Source organism: Branchiostoma floridae, chromosome 14, assembly GCF_000003815.2.
Source record: "Branchiostoma floridae strain S238N-H82 chromosome 14, Bfl_VNyyK, whole genome shotgun sequence".
Classification (NCBI taxonomy): domain Eukaryota; kingdom Metazoa; phylum Chordata; class Leptocardii; order Amphioxiformes; family Branchiostomatidae; genus Branchiostoma; species Branchiostoma floridae.
This window is the reverse complement of record NC_049992.1, coordinates 13,598,422-13,625,234: the sequence shown is the minus strand read 5'-3', so window position 1 is coordinate 13,625,234 and position 26,813 is coordinate 13,598,422. Positions and strand designations below refer to the sequence as shown.

At 41.4% G+C, this 26,813-nt stretch overlaps 4 protein-coding genes and 1 long non-coding RNA gene across 11 annotated transcripts in view; 4 read left to right on the top strand and 1 right to left on the bottom strand.

The window, feature by feature from the left end:
- Nucleotides 1-5,613, top strand: part of LOC118429847 (actin, muscle-like) — a 12,937-nt gene extending 7,324 nt beyond the window's left edge. Inside the window, exons 1-5 of one of the 2 annotated variants that reach the window (XM_035840468.1) lie at nt 3,073-3,183; nt 3,468-3,862; nt 4,066-4,312; nt 4,435-4,626; nt 4,804-5,613. In XM_035840468.1, the coding sequence (XP_035696361.1) occupies nt 3,491-3,862; nt 4,066-4,312; nt 4,435-4,626; nt 4,804-5,129 (1,137 nt within the window). In that variant the 5' untranslated portion in view covers nt 3,073-3,183; nt 3,468-3,490 and the 3' untranslated portion in view covers nt 5,130-5,613. Of the gene's footprint in view, nt 1-3,072; nt 3,184-3,467; nt 3,863-4,065; nt 4,313-4,434; nt 4,627-4,803 lie in introns of those variants that run through there. The other variant, XM_035840469.1, reaches the window with a different exon arrangement.
- Nucleotides 5,614-8,048: 2,435 nt separating this feature from the next.
- LOC118429848 (actin, muscle-like) lies at nt 8,049-10,454 on the top strand. Its single transcript, XM_035840470.1, has 4 exons — nt 8,049-8,420; nt 8,580-8,826; nt 9,093-9,284; nt 9,765-10,454. The coding sequence occupies exons 1-4, from the start codon at nt 8,049-8,051 to the stop codon at nt 10,088-10,090; spliced, it is 1,137 nt and encodes a 378-aa protein (XP_035696363.1). The 3' UTR covers nt 10,091-10,454.
- An 88-nt stretch (nt 10,455-10,542) lies between these two features.
- On the top strand, nt 10,543-12,802 carry LOC118430153. The gene is made up of 2 exons (XM_035840863.1): nt 10,543-11,293; nt 12,179-12,802. The coding sequence occupies exons 1-2, from the start codon at nt 11,075-11,077 to the stop codon at nt 12,800-12,802; spliced, it is 843 nt and encodes a 280-aa protein (XP_035696756.1). The 5' UTR covers nt 10,543-11,074.
- A 4,919-nt stretch (nt 12,803-17,721) lies between these two features.
- LOC118429851 (myeloid leukemia factor 1-like) lies at nt 17,722-26,335 on the bottom strand. 6 transcript variants are annotated; one of them, XM_035840474.1, is made up of 10 exons: nt 26,149-26,335; nt 23,814-23,988; nt 23,461-23,514; nt 23,031-23,099; nt 22,475-22,516; nt 21,715-21,855; nt 21,293-21,365; nt 20,881-20,961; nt 19,737-19,917; nt 17,722-19,186 (listed from the first exon to the last, which is right to left on the bottom strand). In XM_035840474.1, the coding sequence occupies exons 1-10, from the start codon at nt 26,187-26,189 to the stop codon at nt 19,012-19,014; spliced, it is 1,032 nt and encodes a 343-aa protein (XP_035696367.1). In that variant the 5' UTR covers nt 26,190-26,335; the 3' UTR covers nt 17,722-19,011. The 6 variants fall into 6 exon arrangements, with proteins under 6 accessions (XP_035696367.1, XP_035696368.1, XP_035696369.1 ...); XM_035840475.1 differs by lacking the exon at nt 22,475-22,516; XM_035840476.1 differs by lacking the exon at nt 23,461-23,514.
- Nucleotides 26,336-26,466: 131 nt separating this feature from the next.
- The window catches only part of LOC118429856, a 6,855-nt gene continuing 6,508 nt past the window's right edge, over nt 26,467-26,813 (top strand). Inside the window, exon 1 of the long non-coding RNA XR_004832801.1 lies at nt 26,467-26,602. This is a non-coding gene — a long non-coding RNA (uncharacterized LOC118429856). The remainder of the gene's footprint in view (nt 26,603-26,813) is intronic.

Here is a 26,813-nt window from a genome sequence, read left to right as displayed (position 1 = left end):
ATGGCCAAGGTATGACCAAGGTATGACCAAGGTATGACCAAGGTATTGACCAAGGTACGACGAAGGTACGACCAAGGTATGACCAAGGTATGACCGAGGTATGACCAAGGTATGACCGAGGTATGACCAAGGTATGACCAAGGTATGACCAAGGTATGAACGAGGTATGAACGAGGTATGTACGAGGTAGGTATGAGGAAGGTATGACCAAGGTATGACCAAGGTATGACCAAGGTATGAACCAAGGTATGACCAAGGTATGACCAAGGAATGACAAGGTATGACCAAGGTATGACCAAGGTATGACCAAGGTATGACCAAGGTATGGCCAAGGTATGGCCAAGGTATGACCAAGGTATGACCAAGGTATGACCAAGGTATGACCAAGGCATGACCAAGGTATGACCAATGTATGACCAAGGTATGACCAAGGTATGGCCAAGGTATGAACAAGGTATGGCCAAGGTATGACCAAGGTATGACCAAGGTATGACCAAGGTATGACCAAGTTATGACCAAGGTATGGCCATGGTATGACCAAGGTATGACCAAGGTATGACAAACTCTACCAGATCAACATGAGACAAGCCCTATATTTTGCAACAGATGGTGAGGATTGTCACAGCTACATAAACACTGATAACAAAGTCTGATATAAACTACATGATGTAAAAAGAAATCGGCGAAACAAAGCTAAACCTGTCATTTCCTCAGAGATTCTTCACTCAAAAGTTCTTTCCCTTTATTTATAAATCATTATCTGTTCTTCTTTGCAACTGCCTTGGTGTCACACAATACTCGTTCTATACAGGAGAATTTTTATAGTTTTAATTAAAATTTATCTAGTACCTAAACTATTTGTTTAAAAATTCCCTAAAGAATCTTGAATCATGTAAAAACAGGTCAACCTCAAACTGCAATTGTTACAATTGCTTTGAAAACCATTCTTACTGTCTTAAGTACCTTTTATCTATCAAATCTATCCCTGACTGCGTTTCAAGTAGAAAGAAACTTAAGAGTATATAATCCTTAAAGAAATTACAGATATATTTTTGTTTGGCCAGCTTACCTGTAGTACATTTCACTCTACAGAAAGAAAGCACAATATTGTCTGAAGCAACACGCAATGAAAGTGAAGAAAACTAACGCCATGAGAGTATGAATATTCCAGCCTATTCTGTCTCCAGACTAATTTTAGGTTATGAATTAGAATACCAGCCGTTGAAAGTTCACATTGAGAGTGATATACTGAGTATCGTGACGAACTGTTATATACTTTTCATATTTGACACGGGGTGAGTAGAAAACTGATCTTTACAGCAGCTGGAATATAAAAGACTAGATTTCTCATATAACTGTTTTCAATGACATGGTTTCCGTCTACTATTTCTTGCAGTCAGAAACTAATACCGAAAGACTACCGTCTGTTTAAAGTTGTGTTAAAGAGGACTCAGAGCATGGCATGCAACAAATCATTTGAAAAAAAAAACTTTCCCTTCCACAACTATACATAAACATTCACACCTTTTGCAAGCAATGCATTTAGATGATTACAATAGCACGTAGCTCGTCACAATTGTGCCATGTAATCCAACACGTGGTCTTCCTGGAAGAGGAAGGATGCAACACGAATCAGAGGTAATGGAAAGACGCAAAGTGGAGACTACTATGCCCCCCCCCCTCCCCCATTGTGGAACATTTAAGTTAACTTTTCGTACAGTTAAACCAGCTAGAGGTCTTTAAGAACACTTAAGTGACAAGTAACCATGTTAAGAAGTATGTAGCATACTATTAGGTGCAATACATGGCCTGGCTTCACAATCTAAAGCAACTCACACAAAACACTTGAAAAGCATCTGTATTGTCAGCGTTGTCGCATGCATGTGGCATTATAGCTAATGCCAAAAACAACAGAACTTTGTAGAATTTATACTCCTGAGTGAAACTCAACAAAAAACATCGAGATGTCCTGACTCAACTATCACTGTTATGGATACTGAGAATTAGATGTCTAAACGTACAAAATGTGCCGACTGTACTATCCTGTGCGCCATGTTATGGTCAAACCGAGCGAAAGTTCCACGAAAAGTGTGCTACTTTGTAACCTAACAAGCAAGATTTACATTCCATTACATGAGAGCAGCATATCGTGCCATTACAACTTGACACAGGATCTAGGTCAGTTCAGACAGTTCAAATTCTTACCAGTACAGTTGCTAGGATATTCATCTGTTCACGGCCGCTTGGTGCGTTGGTACACCCGATCCCTCGATCTCGGAAGTTAAGCAACGCGCGGTCCGGACAGTGCTTGGATGGGGGACCAACCAAGGACGTCCGGATTGCTGTAGCCTCACGAAGCTTTCCACGATTTAAATCGTCTTCCGGGAGGGACGTAAAACGGGGGTCCCGTGCTCGAGGAGGTGCCTCGACCACGATAAGCAGCCTCATTACTCAACACATTGGGTACCTACTGGCTGGCAATACACCAGATATTATTATTATTATATAATCGCGTGCTCAGAATCTGCCAATAAAAACTGTACGTATACTCCAACAATGAGAGTAATGTGACCATAAGACCAGACACAACAGAAGTACAATAAACTATTGTTGTTTTTAATGAATACCAAAAAGTTAATGTTTCGTTGGGGTGGCATCAGGTATTCTTAAAGTACGAACCTGACTATAGTAAGTGCAAAATACACTTAGAATACCCCCCAGTGTGTTTGATACTAGATATCAGCAGCTGCCTCAGCAGCAAGCTTTCAGACATTTGCTTTTATTAGCTCAGATTTATAGCCATGTGTGGAATATAGCTTTACATACTCTTCATGACAATATGAAACAGTTAAATGAAACGTTACACTCTAGAGTGATACTAACAAGTAGAAAGTCATCGCTGAAAATAAACATGGAATGCATGATGGTCAAACACACCCATGAACTTAACATTAAACTTCAACGGGGGCGGCTAACTGTGCTGTTATAAATCTCAACCAAGGACCTGGTTGGCTGACATCATCCTATAACTAACGAAAAACCATATTTGGGAGCAACTTCCTTGAATGACCCGTTGTTTTTGGCTACTGCGCCCATGCAGTAGCGCTTAAATAGAGCTCCAGTAGGTGTACGTTTTACCACACGCTACAAGCTGTCGGGTCATCCCTGTTGCCTTCGGACAAGGTAAGAGGGCTCTTTCCTTTTTCACTGCTGGTGTACTACTTCTACGCAACAGTTCTGTTTTTGCTTCAGGATTTAAAAAAACGTATACGTATCACAAAAGAGGGAGTACAATTGACATGATACTTCCAGCTTTTCTAACTCGAAAAATTCTTTATGAGAATCAAATTTAAATCTGTATGTAGCAATTTTAACTCAGCCAAATGTAGGCAACAGTTGTTCCATGCTCGATACCATGATACAAACACAACAAACACACTAATCCTTTGTTACTATTCTATTGTCAGACGTACTCAGATAATAAATCAACATGTCTGAAGAAGAGGAGGAAGCTACTCCCCTGGTTGTTGACAATGGCTCCGGACTGGTCAAGGCTGGCTTCGCCGGCGACGACGCGCCCAGGGCAGTCTTCCCATCCATCGTCGGCCGCCCAAGGCATCAGGGCGTGATGGTCGGTATGGGTCAGAAGGACGCCTACGTGGGTGACGAGGCTCAGAGCAAGAGGGGTATCCTGACCCTGAAGTACCCAGTCGAGCACGGCATCGTCACCAACTGGGACGATATGGAGAAGGTCTGGCACCACACCTTCTACAACGAGCTGCGTATCGCCCCCGAAGAACACCCAAGCCTCCTTACTGAAGCTCCTTTGAACCCGAAGGCCAACAGGGAAAAGATGACCCAGGTTTTTGATTTTGTATCGATTCAATCAGCCACCGACAAAATGTATAACATGATTTTAATACATAAATTGAAATGATTTATCATATGAGAATACCATCATTTTATGTATGCATGTATTCAAAATCTTGCATTCGATATGAAGAAGCAATTCTGTCAGAATTCTTCTCTGATTTCGTCCTTCAAACAAAAATCTCTTCCCCACAGATCATGTTCGAGACCTTTAATGCCCCCGCCATGTACGTGTGCATCCAAGCCGTCCTCTCCCTCTACGCTTCCGGTCGTACCACTGGAATCGTGCTGGACTCCGGCGATGGTGTTTCTCACGTGGTACCGATCTATGAGGGTTACTGTATGCCTCATGCCATCCTCCGTCTGGACCTGGCCGGCCGTGAGCTGACCAACTACCTGATGAGAGTCATGTGTGACCGGGGCTACTCCTTTGTAACTACGGGTAGGTGCAGAAGATAGTTTATCATAACCATCGACACGATTAAACATTCCTTTTTATTAAAGACAATGGCTGATAAATCCCACTAGATTTTCTATAAACAATTCCACCTTTCCCGAAAACAGCCGAGCGTGAGATTGTCCGTGACATCAAGGAGAAGCTGGGCTACGTCGCCCTGGACTTCGAGCAGGAGATGTTGACGGCAGCCACCTCCACCTCTCTGGAGAAGAGCTACGAGCTGCCTGATGGACAGGTCATCACCATCGGCAACGAGAGGTTCCGCTGCGCGGAGGCTCTCTTCCAGCCTTCCTTCCTGGGTAAGTAACATTAAAGTTCCCTCTCAAAGTTGACACTGACTCAGCTAAATGTGGTGATAGTAATTGTCTGTGGCGACCCAGAGCTCTATCTATTAGGGAATACTTCTCGTATTTAATGACTTCAGTACATCAATGCTGTTGTCCGACATGACGATTAAACTCTGTTGCTATCGATAGGTATGGAAACGGCTGGCGTCCATGAAACCACATACAACTGCATCATGAAGTGCGACATCGACGTCCGTAAGGACCTGTACGCCAACAATGTCCTGTCCGGCGGCACCACCATGTTCCCTGGCATCGGTGACCGTATGCAGAAGGAGATGGTGGCCCTTGCCCCCAGCACCATGAAGATCAAGATCATCGCTCCTCCCGAGAGGAAGTACTCCGTGTGGATCGGCGGGTCCATCCTGGCCTCCCTGTCCACCTTCCAGCAGATGTGGATCACCAAGGCTGAGTACGATGAGGCCGGTCCCGCCATCGTTCATCGCAAATGCTTCTAATCTCTCCATAATCTTATTCTTATCATAACATTTAGTGAAGCAACATTCATGTCGATGAGTTGTTTTTAGATATTGAAAGACTTTGGGTTGTAGATGTTTTGTCAGCACATTTGTGATCTGTACGGAGAGTATTGGGACCAGGCAAACGTGAAACATCACCAACAGAAGAAAGACATACGGGCGAGAATATCAAGATAGCAAAAGATGGTAGTTTGTGGGTAACAGCGTCGGGAGTGAAGTGTGCACGTGATGTGTAGAAAAGAGAAAGCTTGTGGAATTAGAGAACGCTTCTTTATAAATTTATATAAAAGTAGAAATTTTGTCATCGTTATCCCCTTACTGTTGTCTGAAGACTAACTGGTACAGGGGTTCTAATGAACGTTATGTTTGACTATATATGCCATGTTAATTTGTTGCAGCAAGTGCTCACTAATACTGTGATCAGAACTTGCAATATGAGATTAAACATTGTCATCATTGTTTACAACCTGATCTGTCCATCTCTTGTCGCTTGATTTTCATTTAATCCTGAAGGTTATAGCAAATGATAACGGAGCGTGATTTTCCCCCTACCCTTTCAAAAATAACCAGATACATGTATTTTCACATTGATATAAAATAAGCCATTGCGTATGAACGGAAATGAGATGAAGTAGTATCATGACTATGGCATGTGCTGTATGTCAGTCACGAATCTGCACACAAATTACTGTAACAGACGGCCATCCCCCATACTATCTCTAGTAACAAAGGCTATCTTTTTTCTTTGATCGGTAACGTTAACCAGTACTTCTGGTCATATGTGCAAGTCATTTAGGCAGAGATGACAAAAACAAGATGGAAGATATTGAGTGAAACATTTTGTGTAGATTAATGACCACATACTACATGTAGTTGTAAAAGACTTGTATTATCTGAATAGTTGGAGGATTTCCCTTCACAGTCTATGTTATAATTGAGGTCGGATGCAAAATACTCAAGCTAGTAGACACGGCTCATGATAACATAACAGTCCATACATTGAAAACACCTCTTAGATAATGTAAAACTCTGATCAGATTCCGGTCATTTGTTGGATAGATCCGTCAGTTTGGGCCGATTCTTACGTAGCCTGTTTCTTCGTTAGACGATTCAGTTTCAGATGCATGTCACAGCTTCAGATGAAAGATGTCATCGCTTGACAAGATATTACTGTGGCTGTGGAAGGCATAGGAAAATGTGGCAAGAATGGCATGAATGCCGAACAGACATGCTGGGATATATTGATCAGTGCATGCAACATTCTGGGGTGAGAACTGACATGCCGAGCAATGAACCAACAATTGACCTTGAAGTTCGAAGATCAACAACCATTCTGAAATAACATCCACTGGTTACAACTGTCTGTGTCATCTGATACACACATCATCTGCTAAACTGTTCCCGGGCGCACGGACACGTTAATATCTCGTGAACGGCTCTTAATTAATCTTGTGCTGCTCATAAGACTGTTAAACTACACAAAGAGTCCATTTTCTCCGCTCTACGAGTACGTTTCTGCCTTTGATCTGCACAACGTTGTCACAAGACAAAGCGACGTTTTGTGAAAATAATCTGGTTAAGAGCTGTCAAACCTCCTATATTCAATGTAGACAATTCACCGTCGCAACAACAAAGAAGATAGATATGTGTGTATTCTATTTACACAAGAATAATGATACAATTATTAACACATTGAACTTGTAAACACACCTGACAATCATGTAAAATATACGCTTCAGACACAGTAGGGTTTTCTTTCAGCTAGCTAAGCTGGTACTGAAGTATTTAGAAAAGCAAAGAGTTCTGAGGGTCCGATCGAGTTAAAGGTTTCAATCAAAGTTAAATGTCTACTACTAAAAGGGAAACATCATGGAACCTGCTGGTGTTGGCAAAATGCACCAAAGATTTATATCTGATTGAAACAAGATACGTTGACTAGTGATATCGTATCAGATGACTGTCAATGATATTCAGCCAAACTTTTCCAACATTTAAAAGTAATGTCTTTTTGTTTGACGATATAACGGTAATACATAATCGATAAGGCACCTTATTTCCTAGTTAAGTGGCAAATATACTAAAATATACTAAAACCAAAGTATACGTAGATTTGCGAATATCTTCAGACCAATGATAATGAGGCGCCTATATCCTCCTCCATTACATGGCCCACCCTATGCGTGACTATAGATAAACCCTGCAGGACAAAATGATACTTTCAATAAAGCCATTATAGTTTAAAATAAGCCTGGTATGCACATGAAAACGACACTCCCTAATAATTTTACCACGACCGTGACTTTGTGGCGCCTCCAATGATAATACCAGACAACAATTGGCAAATAAGTCGTGTTTGCCATATACGGGGGTAACTTCTGTGAAAAAAGTTCTGATTTAGTACTGGGCGTAGGCACGGAAATCATATAATAGGACACAGTCTGTTCTGCTTCATACCATCTACATCTAACGGCTTTTGGAGCTTGGATCTGATCAGCAAAGGTAAGAGACGCATTTTATTATGTTTTTTAACATAACCGTAGTACATGATTAGCGCCAGCAGTATACCGAATTGAACAGCAGCATAATTTCTATGTGTTTGATACATACGTTATAATGATCTCGAAAGTACTGTTCTGCAGATCTGCTTCTGAACCACCGTTTACACTGACTGAAGGCCGGACTGATTAAGAGATAACAAATTACATGAACCTTATTAACCTCCAGCTAGCTACCAGCCAACAACAAGTGTGACGAAGAGGAAGTTTGGCAACTGTGAATCATCAGAGCACCATTTTTAACAAGGAACACAGGAAGGTAGATTCCTATGTAAGGAATTGCTATGTTGTCTGTAACAGTCCGTTCTCTTCTTCTTGAACAGAACCCACCTAAACAATTAATATGTCCGAAGAAGAAGAGGAAGCTACTCCCCTGGTTGTTGACAATGGCTCCGGACTGGTCAAGGCTGGCTTCGCCGGCGACGACGCCCCCAGGGCTGTCTTCCCATCCATCGTCGGCCGCCCAAGGCATCAGGGCGTGATGGTCGGTATGGGTCAGAAGGACGCATACGTGGGTGACGAGGCTCAGAGCAAGAGGGGTATCCTCACTCTGAAGTACCCTATCGAGCATGGCATCGTCACTAACTGGGACGACATGGAGAAGATCTGGCACCACTCCTTCTACAACGAGCTGCGTATCGCCCCCGAAGAACACCCGAGCCTCTTGACTGAAGCTCCCCTGAACCCGAAGGCCAACAGGGAGAAGATGACTCAGGTCAGTGCTTTGAAAACTTCTACGTACGCACATGAGTATAAAACATAGAATACAAAACATGGACAAAAGTTAAAATAAAAAGAAAACGCAGCCCAGTAAATTCGATACAATTATGACAGAAACGCAACAACGCCTTCATCCTGCTGACTCTTCTTCCAGATCATGTTCGAGACCTTCAATGCCCCCGCCATGTATGTATGCATCCAAGCCGTCCTGTCCCTCTACGCTTCCGGTCGTACCACTGGAATCGTGCTGGACTCCGGCGATGGTGTTTCTCACGTGGTACCAATCTATGAGGGCTACTGTATGCCTCACGCCATCCTTCGTCTGGACCTGGCCGGCCGTGAGCTGACCAACTACCTGATGAGAGTCCTCTGCGACCGTGGTTATTCTTTCGTGACCACTGGTACAACCTTCTCTTTCGTTAGATTTCTATGCTTAACTTCAGCTAACCTTTAGGTTTGGCATAAAAGTGGTAACGTTTACATTTGTAAATTAGATACAAACAAATATTGGCAACAACGATTCTGTAAAGCCAGTTTTCAAGGTTTTGAACTGGACATTGGTCTCGGCTATGCCACCGCAAAGCAAATGCAGTTTAAAGCAAAATATGACCGACTTTTCCACCAGTTCTTTCAGAAACTAAGTTTATGTCTATTGTTTTCCGAAAAGCCGAGCGTGAGATCGTCCGTGACATCAAGGAGAAGCTGGGCTACGTCGCCCTGGACTTCGAGCAGGAGATGTTGACGGCAGCTACCTCCACCTCCCTGGAGAAGAGCTACGAGCTGCCTGATGGACAGGTCATCACCATCGGCAACGAGAGGTTCCGCTGTGCTGAGGCTATGTTCCAGCCTTCCTTCCTCGGTGAATGAATATTCATGTAGAGATGACACTCTTTTATCTAAAGCTTATCACTAACTTGAGAAAGATTAGGACATACAGCCCCTTATATTACACTTGTGTACGTACATGTCGAAACGTTAGATAACTTTTGGTATAAGAAACACAAATCTGTGTTTTTTCTAACTATCTTATCTCGCAAACAAGAACTTTGGATCCCTAGAGCCTGTGGCCATACACCCCTAAACTCCAGAGTGCCATTCCCTTTTCTAGCTATAGAGCCACTAATAGAAGCTCAGAGGTCTCTGTTACCATGACAACCAGCTACCAACACCTTGGAAACAGACAGCTCTCAGCCTGGCAATAATTGGTTTAATGTTAGCACATTTATAAGCATACATTAACATGCTTTGAATGTTTCTGATGCTCCTGATTTAGAGGTGTTGCCATCAAGGTAGAAGCGTGATTTATCCAACATAATAATCCTTCTTTCCTTATTGACAGGTATGGAAACGGCTGGCGTCCATGAAACCACATACAACAGTATCATGAAGTGCGACATCGACGTCCGTAAGGACCTGTACGCCAACAATGTCCTGTCCGGCGGCACCACCATGTTCCCTGGCATCGGTGACCGTATGCAGAAGGAGATGGTGGCCCTTGCTCCCAGCACCATGAAGATCAAGATCATCGCTCCTCCCGAGAGGAAGTACTCCGTGTGGATCGGCGGGTCCATCCTGGCCTCCCTGTCCACCTTCCAGCAGATGTGGATCACCAAGGCTGAGTACGATGAGGCCGGTCCCGCCATCGTTCATCGCAAATGCTTCTAAAGAACTCCATCTATCAAAAGTTCGTGAAACGGGGCAAAGCTGTGAACGTGGACCAGATCACCTTTGTGTATGACACAGTGATTGGTGTATCTAACTTGTTGCTTGAACATGTAACTTGTGGCAGGTTGGTTGATTGGTTCTTGAGTTAGCAACTGGATTGGAAATTCCCCTTTAAAACTGTCGTAAAGTGTGGTGACGTGTTTCTGCCATGTTGTTGTCGGTCTGTGAAGAACCATGTATATTGTCGGTCTGTGAAGAACCATGTTGTATCATCGATAGATAGATAATACTGTGTGTTGGAGAGTACGACACGCCCTGTTTATGTTACATTCCCTTTGTCCGCTAATAAAATACGTGGATGCTACCTGCTACCGAGTGTGTCTGGTTTATTAGGACAACAAAAACTGGAGATGACAGGAAATGACGTAGAAAACTAGGCGTGCCAGTATCTAAGAGACACCTAAGTTCCTAACATCCGACAGTTGACATGGGCGCAACGTTCTCTTCAATTGAATTTGTGATGGCGACAAACATATACTTTCTATTCGTAGACACATAGGGTGAGACACCTGTATAGTGTCACAATCTGTAGCTGTGTGTGTAAAGTGGTGAACGTGTTGTGAATAACCATACCGTATCTACAGGTATTGTCTTCATATCATCCACCCAACCAGTGATGAGAACCCAATAAATAATTCAGAGGTGTGGCATTTGTAACCGCGATTAAAACCTGGTAACGGCGCCGCTGTTTTGTACACGTTTCCGCATGGTGAACTTCGGCATTATCTCTGCACGTAATTACTGAAATGAACAACGCTGGGAACCCGATATGACCTGACACGCACAAAGGGTGTTATTCGAGGTTGTTGAGTGTCGTGTTAAAACGCAGCCGCAGGCTTCGTGACTTACACGTCTTGTTCGCCCAGGAGATGAGAGTACAAATGTAACTGAGCTGTTATAAGTCAGTATCATTACACCACGACTATGACAAGCGGGCTCCCAGTCGCGGGGCCTGTCAGAAGCCCCGCCGCCTCACCTCTCCCTCGGGTACGGAGGAAAGGGAGAAAGGGAACGAGTGACAGAGACAACGAAGAATTCCCAGGGCCAGGGAAAGATCTCCTGTCACCGCGAAGTGTTAGTGAAACTCCTGTTCTACATAGAAGAAACAAATCAATGGGGAAGAGGAAGACCCGTCCAGGAGAGGTAGGTGCTTACTTTTGTACTCTACTGTAGAAATTTGACGTCTACGTTTTCGTCCTTCTCATTGGACTAGGTATGCCTTACAATCAAAAGTAGATATATTTTAAAACCAAATGTCAGAATATGGTGCACGTGTGACAAGTGGACACTGAAAGCTGAAACACTAAAAGACAATTGTGAACAGAACACATCACATTTTCTTAGAAGGAGCATTAACGGTAAGCCATCTCATTGTACACGGCTTTGCTGATTTCTTTCAACGTAGCTACGTACGTTGCTACAACACACAACAGGGCATATCATTTATTAATACAGGCTATTAGGTGCCCTGATCTCGCAAACATTGACTAACCACAATGTAGAATTAAGTACTGTATAACATAGTACGCAGTACATGTGGCAGTGTCGATATATACCGCGTAAAAATGTATTATGTGGACACCTGAGGAATTGAACTGTCATTTGGTTTATTCCAATTCGAAGTACACTAATTCTTTAAATCTAATTTTGCGGCACCTTCACATTAGAGAACAGTGCTATTGGCGACTTCTATTGCATACTGAAATTTGTAGTATATCATCGCAGTATACATAACGATGTCAAAATGTATAGAGAGACACATGTGGATACTTGGTAATTGAATCCGATATATTCGCGTGCTAACACACGAAGGTCCGACAGATGAAACAACACATAAAGTATATCTATCGGGTTCAAGAGGTGGGGCTCTTAATTATGCACAGAAAAATAACATAAAGTATAGACATGCATTCCCTATCGTAAGTATTGAAACAGTACAGATATCTTTATTGTTGACATTATAAATGTAGACATATACGTTAACAGCACAGGAAACAAGATGCTGAGTACTATTCTTTTCTTTGGCAGATTCAGGTACATAATTCCTGGCCACCGAGTGCAAGTCCCCTACGACCATCCCTTGTGGACCTCAATGCGATCAGCCAGTTAAGCGTAGGCGCCAAACCTCTTCCACCCATCCAAAAGAAAGCGTCTAACGGGCTCGGGCCTGTTACTGAATACGAGGTGGAGAAAGGTGTTAAACCCACATTTGAAGACCTTCCTAGTTTACAGTTGTATCCTAACGGCATTAAGAAGCGTTCGTTTTACGGAGCAGGGGTTGGTGGACACGCCATGCAAGCTGACAAAGCTCGCCCGAAGGACAGCCAAGGAAACCGAAGCTATGCAAAACAAGCCTACACTGACGTGTTTGACCAAAGTAGTCCTAAAAGAAACAAAACTGCTCAGGACACTGCCAACGATACTGGACAATTAGCAGTAGGTAGGTCAGAAGACGGCTCTTCAAAAGGGATGTCACAGAATAATCGCAGAAACGCAGTTTCACGAGAACGTCACATCCAAACTAGGCCGACAGAAGCCAAACAAGAGGAAATCATTTCTATCGATAACAATAACGGCGTACTTGGTCAGAACAACATGGCTACCGCCCCAACAGGAGCGTCATGGAAGGTAGGTCAACAGGGTATGACGTAGTAGGCAGGTTTATACTTCGTACGAGCGGTATTGGGGGAGGATGCTTACATATCTTGCATAAACTGACTTCAAACGATACAATTATAGTGTTTGTACGGCAGCATGGTTGAAACTAAGTTTATAGAGGAAACAACACTGTCACATATGCAGCATAGCAGGAAGGTGAACGTGCTTTTATTCTTTGACCTTTGAATAGATGACTTTATGTATGAGTGGTTTATTGGTATACCTGATAAAATAATCTGGTACAACGTTAATTTTCTTCCTAATGACAAGGCAGCAGTATACAGGCTTTTTATTGACGTCGTGCTAATTATCATTTGAATTCTCCGACGACCATGCGGCGGGTAATTGAATTAATCAGTAGCATCTTACTGTGGTTTACTGACGTACTCTGTAATCCAACATGGCGCAGATAACGTCATGAAACGCTCGTATATGTGAAATAACGTTGTTAGCAAATCAAATTAAATGGCTTATTTGAAAATAGCCATTTTATTTGTAGTACAACTGGATAAACAAACGGATATTTACTTCCGGACGTTTCGAGTGACATCCATCACTTTTCTTCAGCGTCAATAGAATGAACTAGCAGAACAATTCCATACAAGTACAGCTAATTAGGAAAACTGTTTAACCACTATCCTTAGGATCATATGCAAATAGTTACTCAAATGTAAATCATGTAAACTAAATGGCTAGTTTCTACATTCCATCCAGGGGCTGCTGTCTGGCATCGTGGGACGGATGAGGCTCATGGCCCGCCGTGACAAACCGTCCGCCGAGGTGGAGTCAGCGGTGTCCCGGCATATCCAGCAGCACCGAGAGGAGGCGAACAGACTCACACAGGCCAGGTTAGTGTTTCATGTCTCTGTACATGTGGTACTGGGTATGGCGCTAACAGAGAGCATGTTAATGTAAGATGTTTGTTTAAAATTCCACCATTTTGTGTAATGGTATTACTGGTGCAAAATATTCCATGTGGACTACTATACAACCTACGTATACATGCACTATACAAACAATTGAAACTGTGTGAAGTTCATGATACCATCGCTAGAGGGCGCTGCTGACTGGCAACGCTGCTCCTACTGTTTTCCTTTCAGCACCAAGGACAAAACTTTAAAAGTACGCCCTAAGAAAGCTATATGATACTTGTTTATGATGCTGGTGGTGTGAAAAAAGCGTGAAAATTGCCAAAATACGACAATAAATCTACAAACCTGGAGCTTCTTTGACACAGAGACGCGGCATACGCATTTGTAAAGTGTAGATTGAACTGCCCCCCTCCCTCCGGTAAACGTAAACATGCGGATGACATGAGTGAAATATCCTTTGAACCGAGAACGACACTTATGTGCTAGCGTTCTAGATAACTTCACAGAAGTTTCATGAAAAGGAGCAACATGGCTTCACTGCAAACTAAATTTTACTCTAAGTTCATAGCAAGCTAATTAGTTCTGTTGACGTTTGGCTTTGTCCATGTCCCTCGTGCCTCGTATCCACCCAAATGGCCCCGCCCGGCCCTAGTCCCTTTCTGAATTTCTCTTTGAAGCTAGAAATTACCTATGTGCCTACCAAGAGAGCGTGCTGTGTACAACTGCCTTGGCCTCAGACAGAAAATGACCGGAAAATATCTTCACATGACCACGATAACGCCACCATACACGTACGTACGCCTAAGTTAGTAAGTTTACCGCCAGACAACACAAATACAGTGCAGTGGTAGCAGAGCGCCGACTTGCGGACAAAATTATTATTACAGTTACTTTAGGCTAGATGAATTTCATTCCTTGTTTGTGATTGGTCAGCTCGATAATGTCTTGAAAGTTGTCATTGGTAGAGATGCAATCCAGGTTAGCAAATGGTAGTGCACCAATTCAACACCTGCGGTACGTTTTAACCTGTCTATCGAAATCTACCTCACTACGATTGGATATTTTCGTCCAATCATGTTTGCGATAGCCCACGTATTAGCCAATCAACATCGAGCAGTTTCTCACACTTTCTTCTACACAAACGAAACCTGCGTTTTGCATGCTAAACTCTAGGGGTCGCTGCAAGACCGTGAACAAGTCAAATGAAATACTGAATTCAGCGGGAAATGTTTCTAGCTTTGTGTGAAATTCTTCTGTAAGTATCAGTAACGTTAAGTTCTCTTTGTCAATGACAACTACATCATTAAAAATTCGACACTCACAGTTAACGGTTTATACTAAAGTATCTATTGAATTTTTCTTTAAAGTAACAGCCATTTTGATTGTGTCAATCTATATAACGTTATGCAACCTCGTATGTGCAACTTATTTTTCTATCCTAACCAGAAGTACGGCTAGACTTCGACAAGATGCCACATTACAGGAAAAACTCATCGAAAGAAGATTGAGGAGGCAGGCCATGTTGGAAGAAACCAGTCAACAACAGGTTGGCCTTCCTTCAACAACCATATCCTTTTCCTTTTCCTTACATGATAAAGGTCGAAGAGGAAACATATTTTTTTTGCTGGTGTCTTTCTCTTCATCTCCTTATTTTGTCATGAATGAATCTGAGTTTAGAACTGTCGAATTCAGCATAATATACCAGCAGCTATTCCAGCAAATATGAGAAAAATATCAACTATCAGTAGTATAAGTATAAGATATAAAGGGAAACCTCAGAACCTGAGAACTTGACTGTTTATACTCTCAGGTGATATGTATGTGACTATGTAACGCTAGCTCATCTTTATTCGTGGGGTAACCTATATCCGTTGTACCTAAAAACAGGATATTTTGGATATCTCACTGATGGACGGTGGTTCCAATTTGCTTTTTTTTCTTCCGCAATATAATGCAGTTTGAGACCACTGTCAGTCGACTTGATATCCCAACCCCAAATACCCTCGTGTTAAATGCAACGGATAAATTCTTAGGTTACCCGTGAATAAAGGTGAACTAGTGTTAACTACCTGAGACAAAAACTTATATCTGCTTGCACCTGACATATCATACATGTACATTGCCTAACTAATGAATTTTATCTGAAGGTTCATTTCAATTTTTTAGATTACCTACCACCAGCACCTTGCAATTGGTTGTATAAATGTTTTCCAATATATGTTTAACAACTTACTATTTAGATAACATGACATGACATGAAGTGATATTCAGCCCAGGCATTCCATCTCTCTTACTCTCTAAACAGAGGTTAGGCTTCAGCCTGTTTTTGTAATGCTTTCTATTTTGCCAGGTTTTTGATCAACAGCCAAACCACAATTTCTGGTGGACAAAAAGGAAACCTGGCAAAATATAATGCCAAACAAACTGCTCGACGTAATCTTTGCAGCATAAGCCTTATGATTTTCTTACCATTTTGTGGACTTTTTTAGGATCAATCAACTGGAAGTTGAGACCAGCAGATCCAAGGAGCCTGTACGCCATGTGACATGGCAACAAGACTTTGAATGTTAGAATATTGAGCATTGCTACAGGTTTGCTCGGTTTGCTAATTTTACATACCAAAATTAAACTGCTTCAGAAGACTACTTGAGACAAATAGAATCTGGTCTATGTAGATAGGTGGGCACTACAGACAGCCTTCTTAATGCTTGTGTCTATGGAAAAAATTATCTGGCAGACCACCAAAATGTTAACATTCACCAGGCCTTCCTATGGGGTGTGGGCATTGTAGAATTTGGCAAAAAATAAAATCTGGAAATTGGCCAGTAGTTAGTCCATATGCTTAGGTTTATGTTCCCCCTCTGGAGCTGGCAAACTCTTCTGGTAGCGAAACTCCTCTGGCAAATTATTTTCCCTATAATAGCCAGGGTAGTCAGGCTGGTAGAGACTACCAAAGTGTTATGTAGAGGTTTCTTGTAATAGACTTTGAGACTTTATTAGAAAATATGTAATACATGTGTTGTTTTGTCAATGTTAATTAATTTCATTTCATAACAATTGGGGAAGGTCTTAAAATGAAGAAGGAGGTACAAGCCACATGGATATGGTAAATTACATGTACATTGGGGCGGGGGGGGGGAGGGTTTTTGCACTACCCAACCCAACATGGCCCTATGTGTGAAGTTTTGATAGTTAATAAGCAATGTGTACGGATCACACAGCTGCCTTCATACAGTATATAGAACAACAATTTTGTGTAATTGCGATGTATTCCCTTCATAATATTTAAGGGGAAAAAGGAATTACTACAATGTGAGGATATCATATTCTTCAAATATATGTTCTATATGTGAAACTGGAGGTCATCCCTTGTCTTGTCTCATACTAAAAGCTAGTGACTACAAAAAGTCTCCCATATGTGCCTATTCTCCTATTTTCCAACACCCCTGTTGGGACATTAAAGGGCTTGTAGCCTCCTATGCAGCCTTTTTGTGGTCATTTGATGGGGAGGGGACATAATTTTCAACATAGCATGGCCAGGTGTTGCGAGCAGACACAAGACTTCCCTGGCATATTCCCTTCCACAACATAAGAATCATCCCAGGCCCCAGCGTAAAACCTGGCTACGCTATGTTGAAAATCACAATTATGTCCCCTCCCCCTGCAAATTACGCAAATGTCCGGCACCCGCGAAAACGCTGTGAAAGAGGCTAACATCAGAACAGGCAACGATTTCCTAGACCTCCCAGAATGGATATATCTCCCTCTTTGTGCCTAACTTTTCCACTTCAACCTCAATCTCCAAGCAGATATTGGGAGGCTGCACTTTCTGTGTAAAACAGCCTTTTCCATGTTGAGGAGTAAGTTTAACGCAGAAATGGGCACCTAGGAAAAGCTAACAACGTATCCTATCTCCTTGGAAAATAACTTCAACCCTACAGATACACATGTTGGTGTGCTTTTGGCTCAGGGACTTGCTCTTAGCAAACACATCCCTAGCACTAACTAATCTGTAACAGGAAGACACAGGAACAGATACTATATCTCTCCAGACACTTTATTTTCTCTGAAGCCACCAACATAAATGCAACATGTGAGCTATATATGGTGCCACAAACATCAGAGTATTAACTAAAACTTAATGTTTGAACCTTTTTCTTCCATAGGTACATTACGACGGACAGAACATTTCCTACTTGTTGGCAATATACAGCCTATGTCAAAATGTACACAAAAATGAGCCTACAGAAAATATTGACTACATGTTCTTACTATGTGTATTTAGATAAAACACCACAAAAGAACAGGTACAACATATCTCATCTTTACTACATGCATCAACTGAAGAGTCATATATGCAGAACATCTGAACCATAAATAAGTCAGTAACATGAACAGAATATACCTCTAACATCACCATTGTAGGTTAACAACTTGAAGTCAAAATTATGAGAACAAAATTTTGTGTTGAGCAATACTTTGGACTTTAGGACAATTCAACATAAACTTGGCAATGGTGGCATTTTTTGTAGATGTCACAGTGGAGTCCAGCAACATAATGTGTCTGTTTCAAAACACAGTCAGAGTCTGAAAGAACTACATGAAACATTCTAATACAGGCACAAACCTCAAGGCAGTCTTGTACAAGGTTTCTGTGCTTTTGTTTTTTTCCAAAGGTACTTTTCTTTACTGATGCTGTTCATACAATATTTTGTATCCAATCACATTGTGAATACTTGGTACAAATCGACACTAATGTACAAGACTTCATAAAAAATGGACCACAAACGTTCTGTTAACAAAGTGGCAATGGTTCATAATTCTCCTCTGGTTCAAATGGAGTCCTTTGAAGAGACCATGCTCTGTCATGTTACATCATAGCTTATCATAGAACATCAACAGAAAAAACACCTCTCTGTTCTCATAATAACTTAAACCTGGAGGGAATTTGAGAAGCAAATATACCCCAAGTACATATATACAATAAATTGTTGTTGTTTTTTTTCAAGAAAATCAAGACTCAAAACTTTTCTGTTTCTTTTTTTTTTGTGGCTGACATTGGTGGTACATTCACCAACAATGCTTCTAATTCAACATTTATCATCATTATTATAAGTACAGTTATAGTATTTTGATCATTCTACCAAAGTCAATGTAGGTTTACACAGTACAAAGTTGAAGCCTCAATTTGTTCTATTGATCAAATTTGTAGTGAAATTGATACTCATGAACAGAAAAAAGTTGAAGTCTTGATGGCTGTTTCCATGTACAATTCTGAAAAGTTTTTACCAATGATAACTCGACTTAACACATATCCGTCTTCTAGAGGTTTTACTTCTTATGCGGATGTTCGTAGCCCGTGTGTCCTGGGTTGTTCATGGCACGAGCATCGCGCTTCCTCCCGCCATCGGATGGTCCCTTGGGACGGGGCGGGGTCGGTGGGTGGTACTCTGCCTGTGGTGCGCGAGCCTCTGCTGCAGCAGGCTGGGGTCGCACTCTGTCATCACTGCATCCACACAAACACATCAACTTTCATTAGTCAGTCATAGATCAACTGGCAAATCTAAGCCAGCAATCAAACCAGCTCTTCACAGACTCGGATACAGAGCTCTACATACTGGTGCATCATAAGCACCCAAACTAATATTTGACTGTGATTGCACCAACAAACCTAACTCTTTGTGCAGGGTTAGATCTATGTGTATGTACAGAATCTGATGCTATTGTACAATAATATTCTTGACATTCACGACAGTATCATAAAAAGTGAGAGAAAAAATTATTGTGCCATTTCCTTCATATTTGAAGATGCAATATAGCTATAGAATTTTAGATTCATGCTTGAACAAGTTGAAGACAGAAAGTGAAGTTTGTAATTTTGTTTGCCTGCCATTCTACTTTCTTTTATGTTGTGCACCCAATCTAATTTCTGTGCAACTAAACTTTGAGCTGAGGTGCACCAGTATGGCCATTCCCAAAAAATGAATCTTAAACCCTGTGGTATCAGAAAGACATAACTAAACTGAGAATATGACAAGTACAACAGCTGTCCCTACCCTGGGGCAGGGAGTCCCCTGACAACAGGCATGAGGTCCTCCTCGTCATGCTGGCCTCGTCTGTACTGCTGTCTGTCACGGTGACGACGCCCAGCACGGTCCCTGTCTCCATGGTAACCAACCGACCGTGCGCCTACGTTAGCGCGCTGCTGCCACTCTTGGTTGAAGGAGTCTTTGTCAGCTGTATCAATAAGAATGGAAGAGAATATGACATCCATAGTGCTGATAGAACAGGTTCTAGACAATGTTTTGGTGATCTTTACCTTTCTCACAGCAATACTGACTGGTTCTACCTCTCAAGGACAGAACAGTCACATTGGCAGAGCTGTTGCCAGCTTGTACAATATCCTAATGAAATCAGAACAAATCTATAATTGAAAGACACCATTAGGGTATGAGAGTGCCATAAAACCTCGGCCTGAACCTTCAAGTGAACACTTGAGTTGGTTACAACAGATCATGAATATCATTTTGCCTAGCTTGAATTGTGAACCACATGCATCATTCTGAGACAAAAAGAAGAGAAGTGCACATAATGGCCTCATTTCAAAGCTGTGAGTGGGTACTCAAAAGCAGTCCATGGTACCAAAATAGCTTCAAAAGGTTCAGATGCGCTGAAGCAGTTCCCATTGGAACAAAGAATTTTTAGTTTCTCACAATATAATCTTAGAGACAAACTGTCAGTTGAACTGTTTTTTGCAGTGTGAATCCTTGTGAAATATCTACAGCTAAGGGCATAACCCACCGTACGTGCAAATACGTGCTGTCTATGTCTCAAAACGTGGACAATCTTTTGGGATCCGTAAGTGGTAAGTACCGCCTCCGTTCAAACTTGTAGGGAATCCGACGGATTTTGGAGCACGCAGACACGCCGTAGAACTTTACGTGCAGGCAAAACCTTGTGTGCCATTGGGCTTCGGATTTGCCCCATGTACGTACCAGTACGGGCGACATGTCTGAACATTTTCAGAAATATGTGGCGGACGTGGCCTCCCGAAAAAACGTACGGACAAATTGCACGTACGGCGGGTTGTGCCCCTAGCTTATCGTCACAAAATATCTATGTGTTACAAAGTATCTATGTGTTACAAAATATCTATGTGTCACAAAGTATCTATGTGTTATAAAAACATGAAGGTCTTACATTCGTCCAGATTGATGTAATCCTGTTTCTCCTCCTCTCCATGTCTGTCCCGGGATCTCTCCACAATGTGGGCTCGCTCCCCTGTGGAAAATAACCTCTTTGTTTCAATGGGTAGCAAAACATGGCCCTTTCTGTACAATATTGGGACAAAGTCAAATGCTACACTCCCATCTTTATAAAACAGTACAAAATTGGGACAAAGTTAAATGCACTCCCATCTTTATAAAACAGTACAAGATTGGGACAAAGTCAAATGCTGCACTCCCATCTTTATAAAACAGTACAAGATTGGGACAAAGTTAAATGCACTCCCATCTTTATAAAACAATGTTTGGCTTCTGCTTGGACTATATACACACCAGAAACCAGCCCTTCCCTTCCACACATGCCAAATTAGTTATGATATGCCTACCGAGGTGATGGCCAATTGCCATTTTCTGTAGACCAGCCTCGGAGTCTCTCACCGTTCGTCTCGTCTCTTTCACCTGTGAAGGACAACATTGTGGCTCAATGGACAGGTACATACAAATGTTCTGAATTTGAGTTATTAGTTATTACTAATATTTTTTAACTTCCTTGCTTATATCAATGTATTTACTACCATACTTTGATCAGATTATTTTCTATACAATTTCTCTTGACTCAGGGAAAAATAAGGAACCCACCACTACCTACCAGGTAAAAATAAGTACACAGCACATAAATGATAAAAGTCACATCCAGTTTTCTGCAGTGTGTGGATGAAACTTTACAGTCTGATCTTACCCAGCCTGTACCTGAGCTGTATGCCTAAATGTGGTTTAATGGTAATGTGACAAAAACAAGACCACCTACCCCTCCAGGTGCGTTGCGTGTTGAGGAGCTGGCCTGGTACACCTTGGGAGGACCGTTCCCAGTGTTGGAGTAGGAGTAGAAGTTAGAGGAGGAGTAGGAGTAACAGTTGGGGTCGTTCTGGGCACCCTGGGCCATGTGTTGCTAAAGTGAAGAAAAATAACAAGAAAGGGGGAAGTTAGAAAAGAATCTTATAATGGAAACTATGCCAAGTATTTTCATTTGATCAACATGGCCCATACACAGGTCCATACATTATGTACTTCCTAGCACATGTGTGGCTATTGGTTTTGTGGAAGATGGTTTAAAAGTTAAACTGCAATTTGCACTTACACTGTTACAGTCCAGGTAAGAAATGGTGGATACCTAGAATTTTTGCAAGCTTAATTTAATAAACCCATAGCTTTGTAGGGAGCCTTGCTCATGGTGTTCTTACCTAATTTGCAACTGAAAACTGTTCTGATATCTTTTGTTATTATACAAACCAACAGACCTGGATGTTCCGATATGGAAAGTTACTTGAATTGACCACACTGAGAAAGTTCTCTCACGTCTCCTAAGTTCACGGCAAAGCAAGAAATCACAATTTCAAAATTCACAGTCCTTAAAGATGCCTGGGATATCACTTCTTTTTAGGTGTTATTGCCAAAATTTTGATAACTACCAAAATATAATTGTTTTCCACAAATACTTGGCCTGATGTGTATCAAATAGGAAAAAACAATAGACCAGGCATTGTCAGGACTTAGTCCTACACACATACATGTAGAGTAGGCACCTCTGCTAACTGTTGAGGCTGCATGTGCTGAAAGTACAAAGGTCTGGGGTTACAAATGTACCTTCCTAACATACAGTAGTGTATGGACTCCGTCTGCAAATATTGACCATAGTAAAATCCTAATTGACATCAGCCCTACAGCATCAGCTAAGGTTAAACAGTCCTTTATCTGTTGCAAAGTTCTTTTCTGTAGATACACTTTCTTCTGTGCTTAACAAACACACGGGCTACACTAGAGTATGTGGAGAAGGATAACCTCAAGCCAACCATTCACACTTACGCCACATCTTCAGAAAAGACGCTGGAGCTGCATGTTCCCCGTTTAGGAACTTTCTTCGAACCAACACACAACAAAAATGTTTCGCCGTGTGGCTTCCTCAGTGTTATGGGCTCGAATTACAAAGATAAGGGCTACACTAGGATAGTTTTGTCCAGTCCTACCACCACAACGGGTTAGAACCTGCATTTGAAATGCTGACACTCTTGCAAAGCAAATTCTAAATCGTAAAGTGAAAATGTTAAAATCAGTGGTTTGACTTACAAAGTTCCTGTGCATGTTTCCCATCATGCTGTGCATGTTGGACATCATCTGGTCCATCATAGAAAATGGCTGGTGGAAAGAAAAACATGTCAAGAACAGGTGTCAATCATTCTGGTCATCACACAGTCAGGAAGAAGTGTCAATCATGGTGTCAATAAGTGATGGTCCAAGTTCTTATACACAAATACAGAGACAACAACATATGTACAATCTTCCTAGCTTCCATTGTCTGATGACATCTTCCTAGCAATGACACAAAAATAACAACCCAATCCGTCAACTTCATGTACAAAATGGGAATAATGATATAGCAAGAGTAGAATTAAACCATATCATACTACAATTTAGCAAGGTCCTTAGAGCTCAGTAGAACTGTGAAACATTTTGACAGAGAAGTCAGAGGACAGACTGACACATACACTTATCCTACCCTTAAGAAGAAGGGGTCAGGAACCAAACGGACGCTCATATGTGTAGGGTGGGACTAGTGGGAACACAGGGAAGAAACTAAAAGTAAAAACACAAGGAAAGAGGGTACAAGTAGATTGTAATTAGTATGCTGCATCACTCAATATCCCCTGAATAAAAAGGAAGGAGCCAAACAGGGTGAATATATCTGATTATCATTAACTTCATAAAGTTACTAAGATAGTTACAAGTAAAGAAAACAGGTAGCTTGAAGATAAAAGTATATTTGAATTTTGAGACTTCTCTTCTTTACTTATTGTATCTATAGCCATAGAACTTTGATCCCACGTGTTAGCTACCACTGCTGCTACTCACATCTCCAGGTCTCCTGTGTCTGTACATGTCCAGTTCCCCACCATGTCCCTGGTTCCGCTGGCCCCTGTGACCACGTCCGTCCGTGATGCTCAGGAACGGATCGTGGAACGGGGCCCTCGCCATGCCGAATCCGGAGAACATCTGGTCCATTGCACGCATGTGTTCCCGCGCCCCACTGGGTAGGGAAAAGCATAAAACATACAATATTCGATGATATCCTAAGTATTCCATTGAATTGATGTAAATTTGAATTCACAAATGTATTTCTAACCAAGTAACCTACTATTTCTGATTGCATAGTCATTATGTATTCCACCCTTATCAATAGCATGTGGCCAGTGGCGCGACCTTGGCTGACAAACCAATAACAACAAAAAATAGAATTTCATTAGAAAGCAGGTGCAACATTTTTAAATTGAGGATAAAAGGACAAATCATGTTGAAAACAGAAGCCTCTGACTTCAAAATGTTCTAAGCAGGTGATTACACCTTAGTTACTTCTAAAGGCCTTCAATCTGAGACATAACACCAGATGTATCAGTCTATGAATATCAAAACGTGACAGTCCCATTTCAGATTCAGTGCAACAGCTGTCCCTTTAACGAGTCCATGGCTGTCTGAGGAGTGGCGACTGATGTCACATTGACGTCAAACCCGTCTGTTAGCCTTAAGGGCAGTTCTTGATATAGCTCTCAGCCTAATATATTACACTGCTAACACAAGTAGTGGATACGGCCAGTTGTGGCCTACACATATGGGGTGGAACTGGAAGATGAGCTATGTACAAAAAAATGTATGTCAACACAACTACATCATGTATAACTGGTATGTCTTTGATAGTGACACTATAGAATATTATACAAATGTATGTGCTATTCAAATGTTATCTTTTGAGCACACATACATGCACAAAATACTGGCTTGTGTTACAACAGAGATGCTTGATATCTATATTGGTAAGCTCTCTACAAAGCAGTTAACCACGACTGTCAATGAACTGTTCATTCCCATATGGGTGGAAGCAAGTCCTTGTTAACTGCAATAATTTCATTTCTCTAAAGTTAAAGCTGTGGTTCATATACAGCCTTAAAAGTTAAATGTAGCTTGTGGTTGTTACAAAAATAGTGCATTTAAAGGGTCTTGTCACAACCAACATGTCACATATGGGACCAAGTAAGAATGCCTTCCAAAATCTGAATGTTATGTACTTGATTTGTCAAACATGAGCGATGAGCGAGATAAACTAGTGATTTAGCACATGGGACTAAAAAGGATAATTGTGTACTTGGGAATGATTCCATGCTTTATATTCAAAAACTTGAAAAAGCATGGACCAATGCTTTCCTGAATTGGTCCTCCTGACAGGGCATATCGCAAGTAACGATGTCAGTCAAAGTCATGATTTTAACTATCTCCCCATATATAGCATATACAATTTTTAATAAAACTCAGCTGCTACCAAGGGTAACCGGTCGTTTTGTTACATCGCCTTTTTGTTACAGTCCATTCGTTACATCAAGAAGTCATGGAAAGGTTATTTCGTTACACTTGATTATTATCTTATCTTGGTTGCACGTTAAACGCTATAAGTGTTTTCCTGTTATTTTTTTCAGGTTGATCTTCCTTAGTTGACATTAGAGACATGACCCGTACACAATATTATGTTTGGTATTTGGTTGCATGTTTGTTATTTCTTATCATTCGGTTTTGTTCCGTTCCGTGATACCAATAGACACATATCATTCATCCCTAACACGTTCCTGTTTCTCATATCTCTACTAACACTGTTCAATGTTTCAATATCTTCAAGAAAGGGTATTCGATTAAGTTTTTACCAAGGAAAATACCAAGTGACAATACAAGTGAAAAGTGCCATAAATATTTTATGAGTTAACCACAGTAAAATGAACAACATGTCTAAGTATACGTGGGTATCTTATTTGAAACGAAGAAGACTTACGCCCTGATCCAAATTATAGAACCATAGAAACGCATTAAGGCGTCTCTATCGTCAAAGAAAAATCATGTTATTACGTTGATATACTTTCTTGCCTTTGGCATAATTTGGTGGAAAATAAGATATCTAAAATTGGAGGGAACAAATTACAATATACGTCAGAATGATGGGCGAAGGACGTTACTGAACCAAAAAAAAAACGCTTTCGCCACAATCAAGACACCTCTACAGGTAATGTCACTCAAAAGGTATGTTAATTTTGAGTTTCGCGTCCAACTCTCTCCAAGGGGTCTTTTTAAAGATGATTTTTGGGGGAGGGGGGCTACATGGCGTAGCTACGCAAATGTAAAACAAGGTCGTTTTCTCCTAAATACTTACGCGAAGAACGGGTCATCGTCAAACATAGAACCTCCAAACATCTTCTCTGCCTGTTGAGCTTCGACCTAGCGAAGAAAACAGCCTTCCTCGAGCAAAATCCGGAAGTTTGTCACCGTCTAGCGCGGTACTTTGTGTACGTACGGGCCTGCCTGGAAATTACTCGAAAATTCTACATTGTACGCCTGCGCGATAAATCGACCAATCATACGAGCCCTTGTGTGATTATCTATTGTGATGTTGCGTTTAAGAGCCTTGTGCTGATTGGTCGATAGGTCTCTCCGTGACAAAGGTATACATTTACAACAATACACATATGAGTAGACATTCAACGCCGTACAAAGGACAGGATGCTCATTATTTCTCGAGGTTTCGAGAACATAAAAATAGCACCCGAGCATCGTTTTTTCCTAACTCAATGTGGCAGGAGAATAAGGAATGGAAGATATCCAATCAGGTAAAAGTTAACGTTACCAAGGAGGTTAAAAATCGAATTTTTAACCTCCTTGACGTTACCAAGGGTTTCACTACATTTAAGTGAACATTCTAAAACTCAAAACATACATTTCGCCATTGGAGCATTTTAATGCATTTTAAAAAATTTCAAATGCTCTTCATAGCATAGGGTCTTCTAAGGAGGTTTTATCATGATAAAAGCTACTCTCCAA

What these genes read in the sequence shown, in the direction of transcription:
- LOC118429848 (XM_035840470.1), top strand. Translation starts at nt 8,049, where the DNA reads ATGTCCGAAGAAGAAGAGGAAGCTACTCCCCTGGTTGTTGACAATGGC. An exon ending in ACAGGGAGAAGATGACTCAG is followed by an intron (nt 8,421 to 8,579) that starts GTCAGTGCTTTG and finishes CTCTTCTTCCAG; the next exon opens with ATCATGTTCGAGACCTTCAA. An exon ending in TTATTCTTTCGTGACCACTG is followed by an intron (nt 8,827 to 9,092) that starts GTACAACCTTCT and finishes TTTTCCGAAAAG; the next exon opens with CCGAGCGTGAGATCGTCCGT.
- LOC118430153 (XM_035840863.1), top strand. Translation starts at nt 11,075, where the DNA reads ATGACAAGCGGGCTCCCAGTCGCGGGGCCTGTCAGAAGCCCCGCCGCC. An exon ending in GGAAGACCCGTCCAGGAGAG is followed by an intron (nt 11,294 to 12,178) that starts GTAGGTGCTTAC and finishes TTTCTTTGGCAG; the next exon opens with ATTCAGGTACATAATTCCTG.
- LOC118429851 (XM_035840474.1), bottom strand. Translation starts at nt 26,189, where the DNA reads ATGTTTGGAGGTTCTATGTTTGACGATGACCCGTTCTTCGC. An exon ending in TTACATCAATCTGGACGAAT is followed by an intron (nt 19,918 to 20,880) that starts GTAAGACCTTCA and finishes TTATTGATACAG; the next exon opens with CTGACAAAGACTCCTTCAAC. An exon ending in AGGGGACTCCCTGCCCCAGG is followed by an intron (nt 19,187 to 19,736) that starts GTAGGGACAGCT and finishes GTGTGGATGCAG; the next exon opens with TGATGACAGAGTGCGACCCC.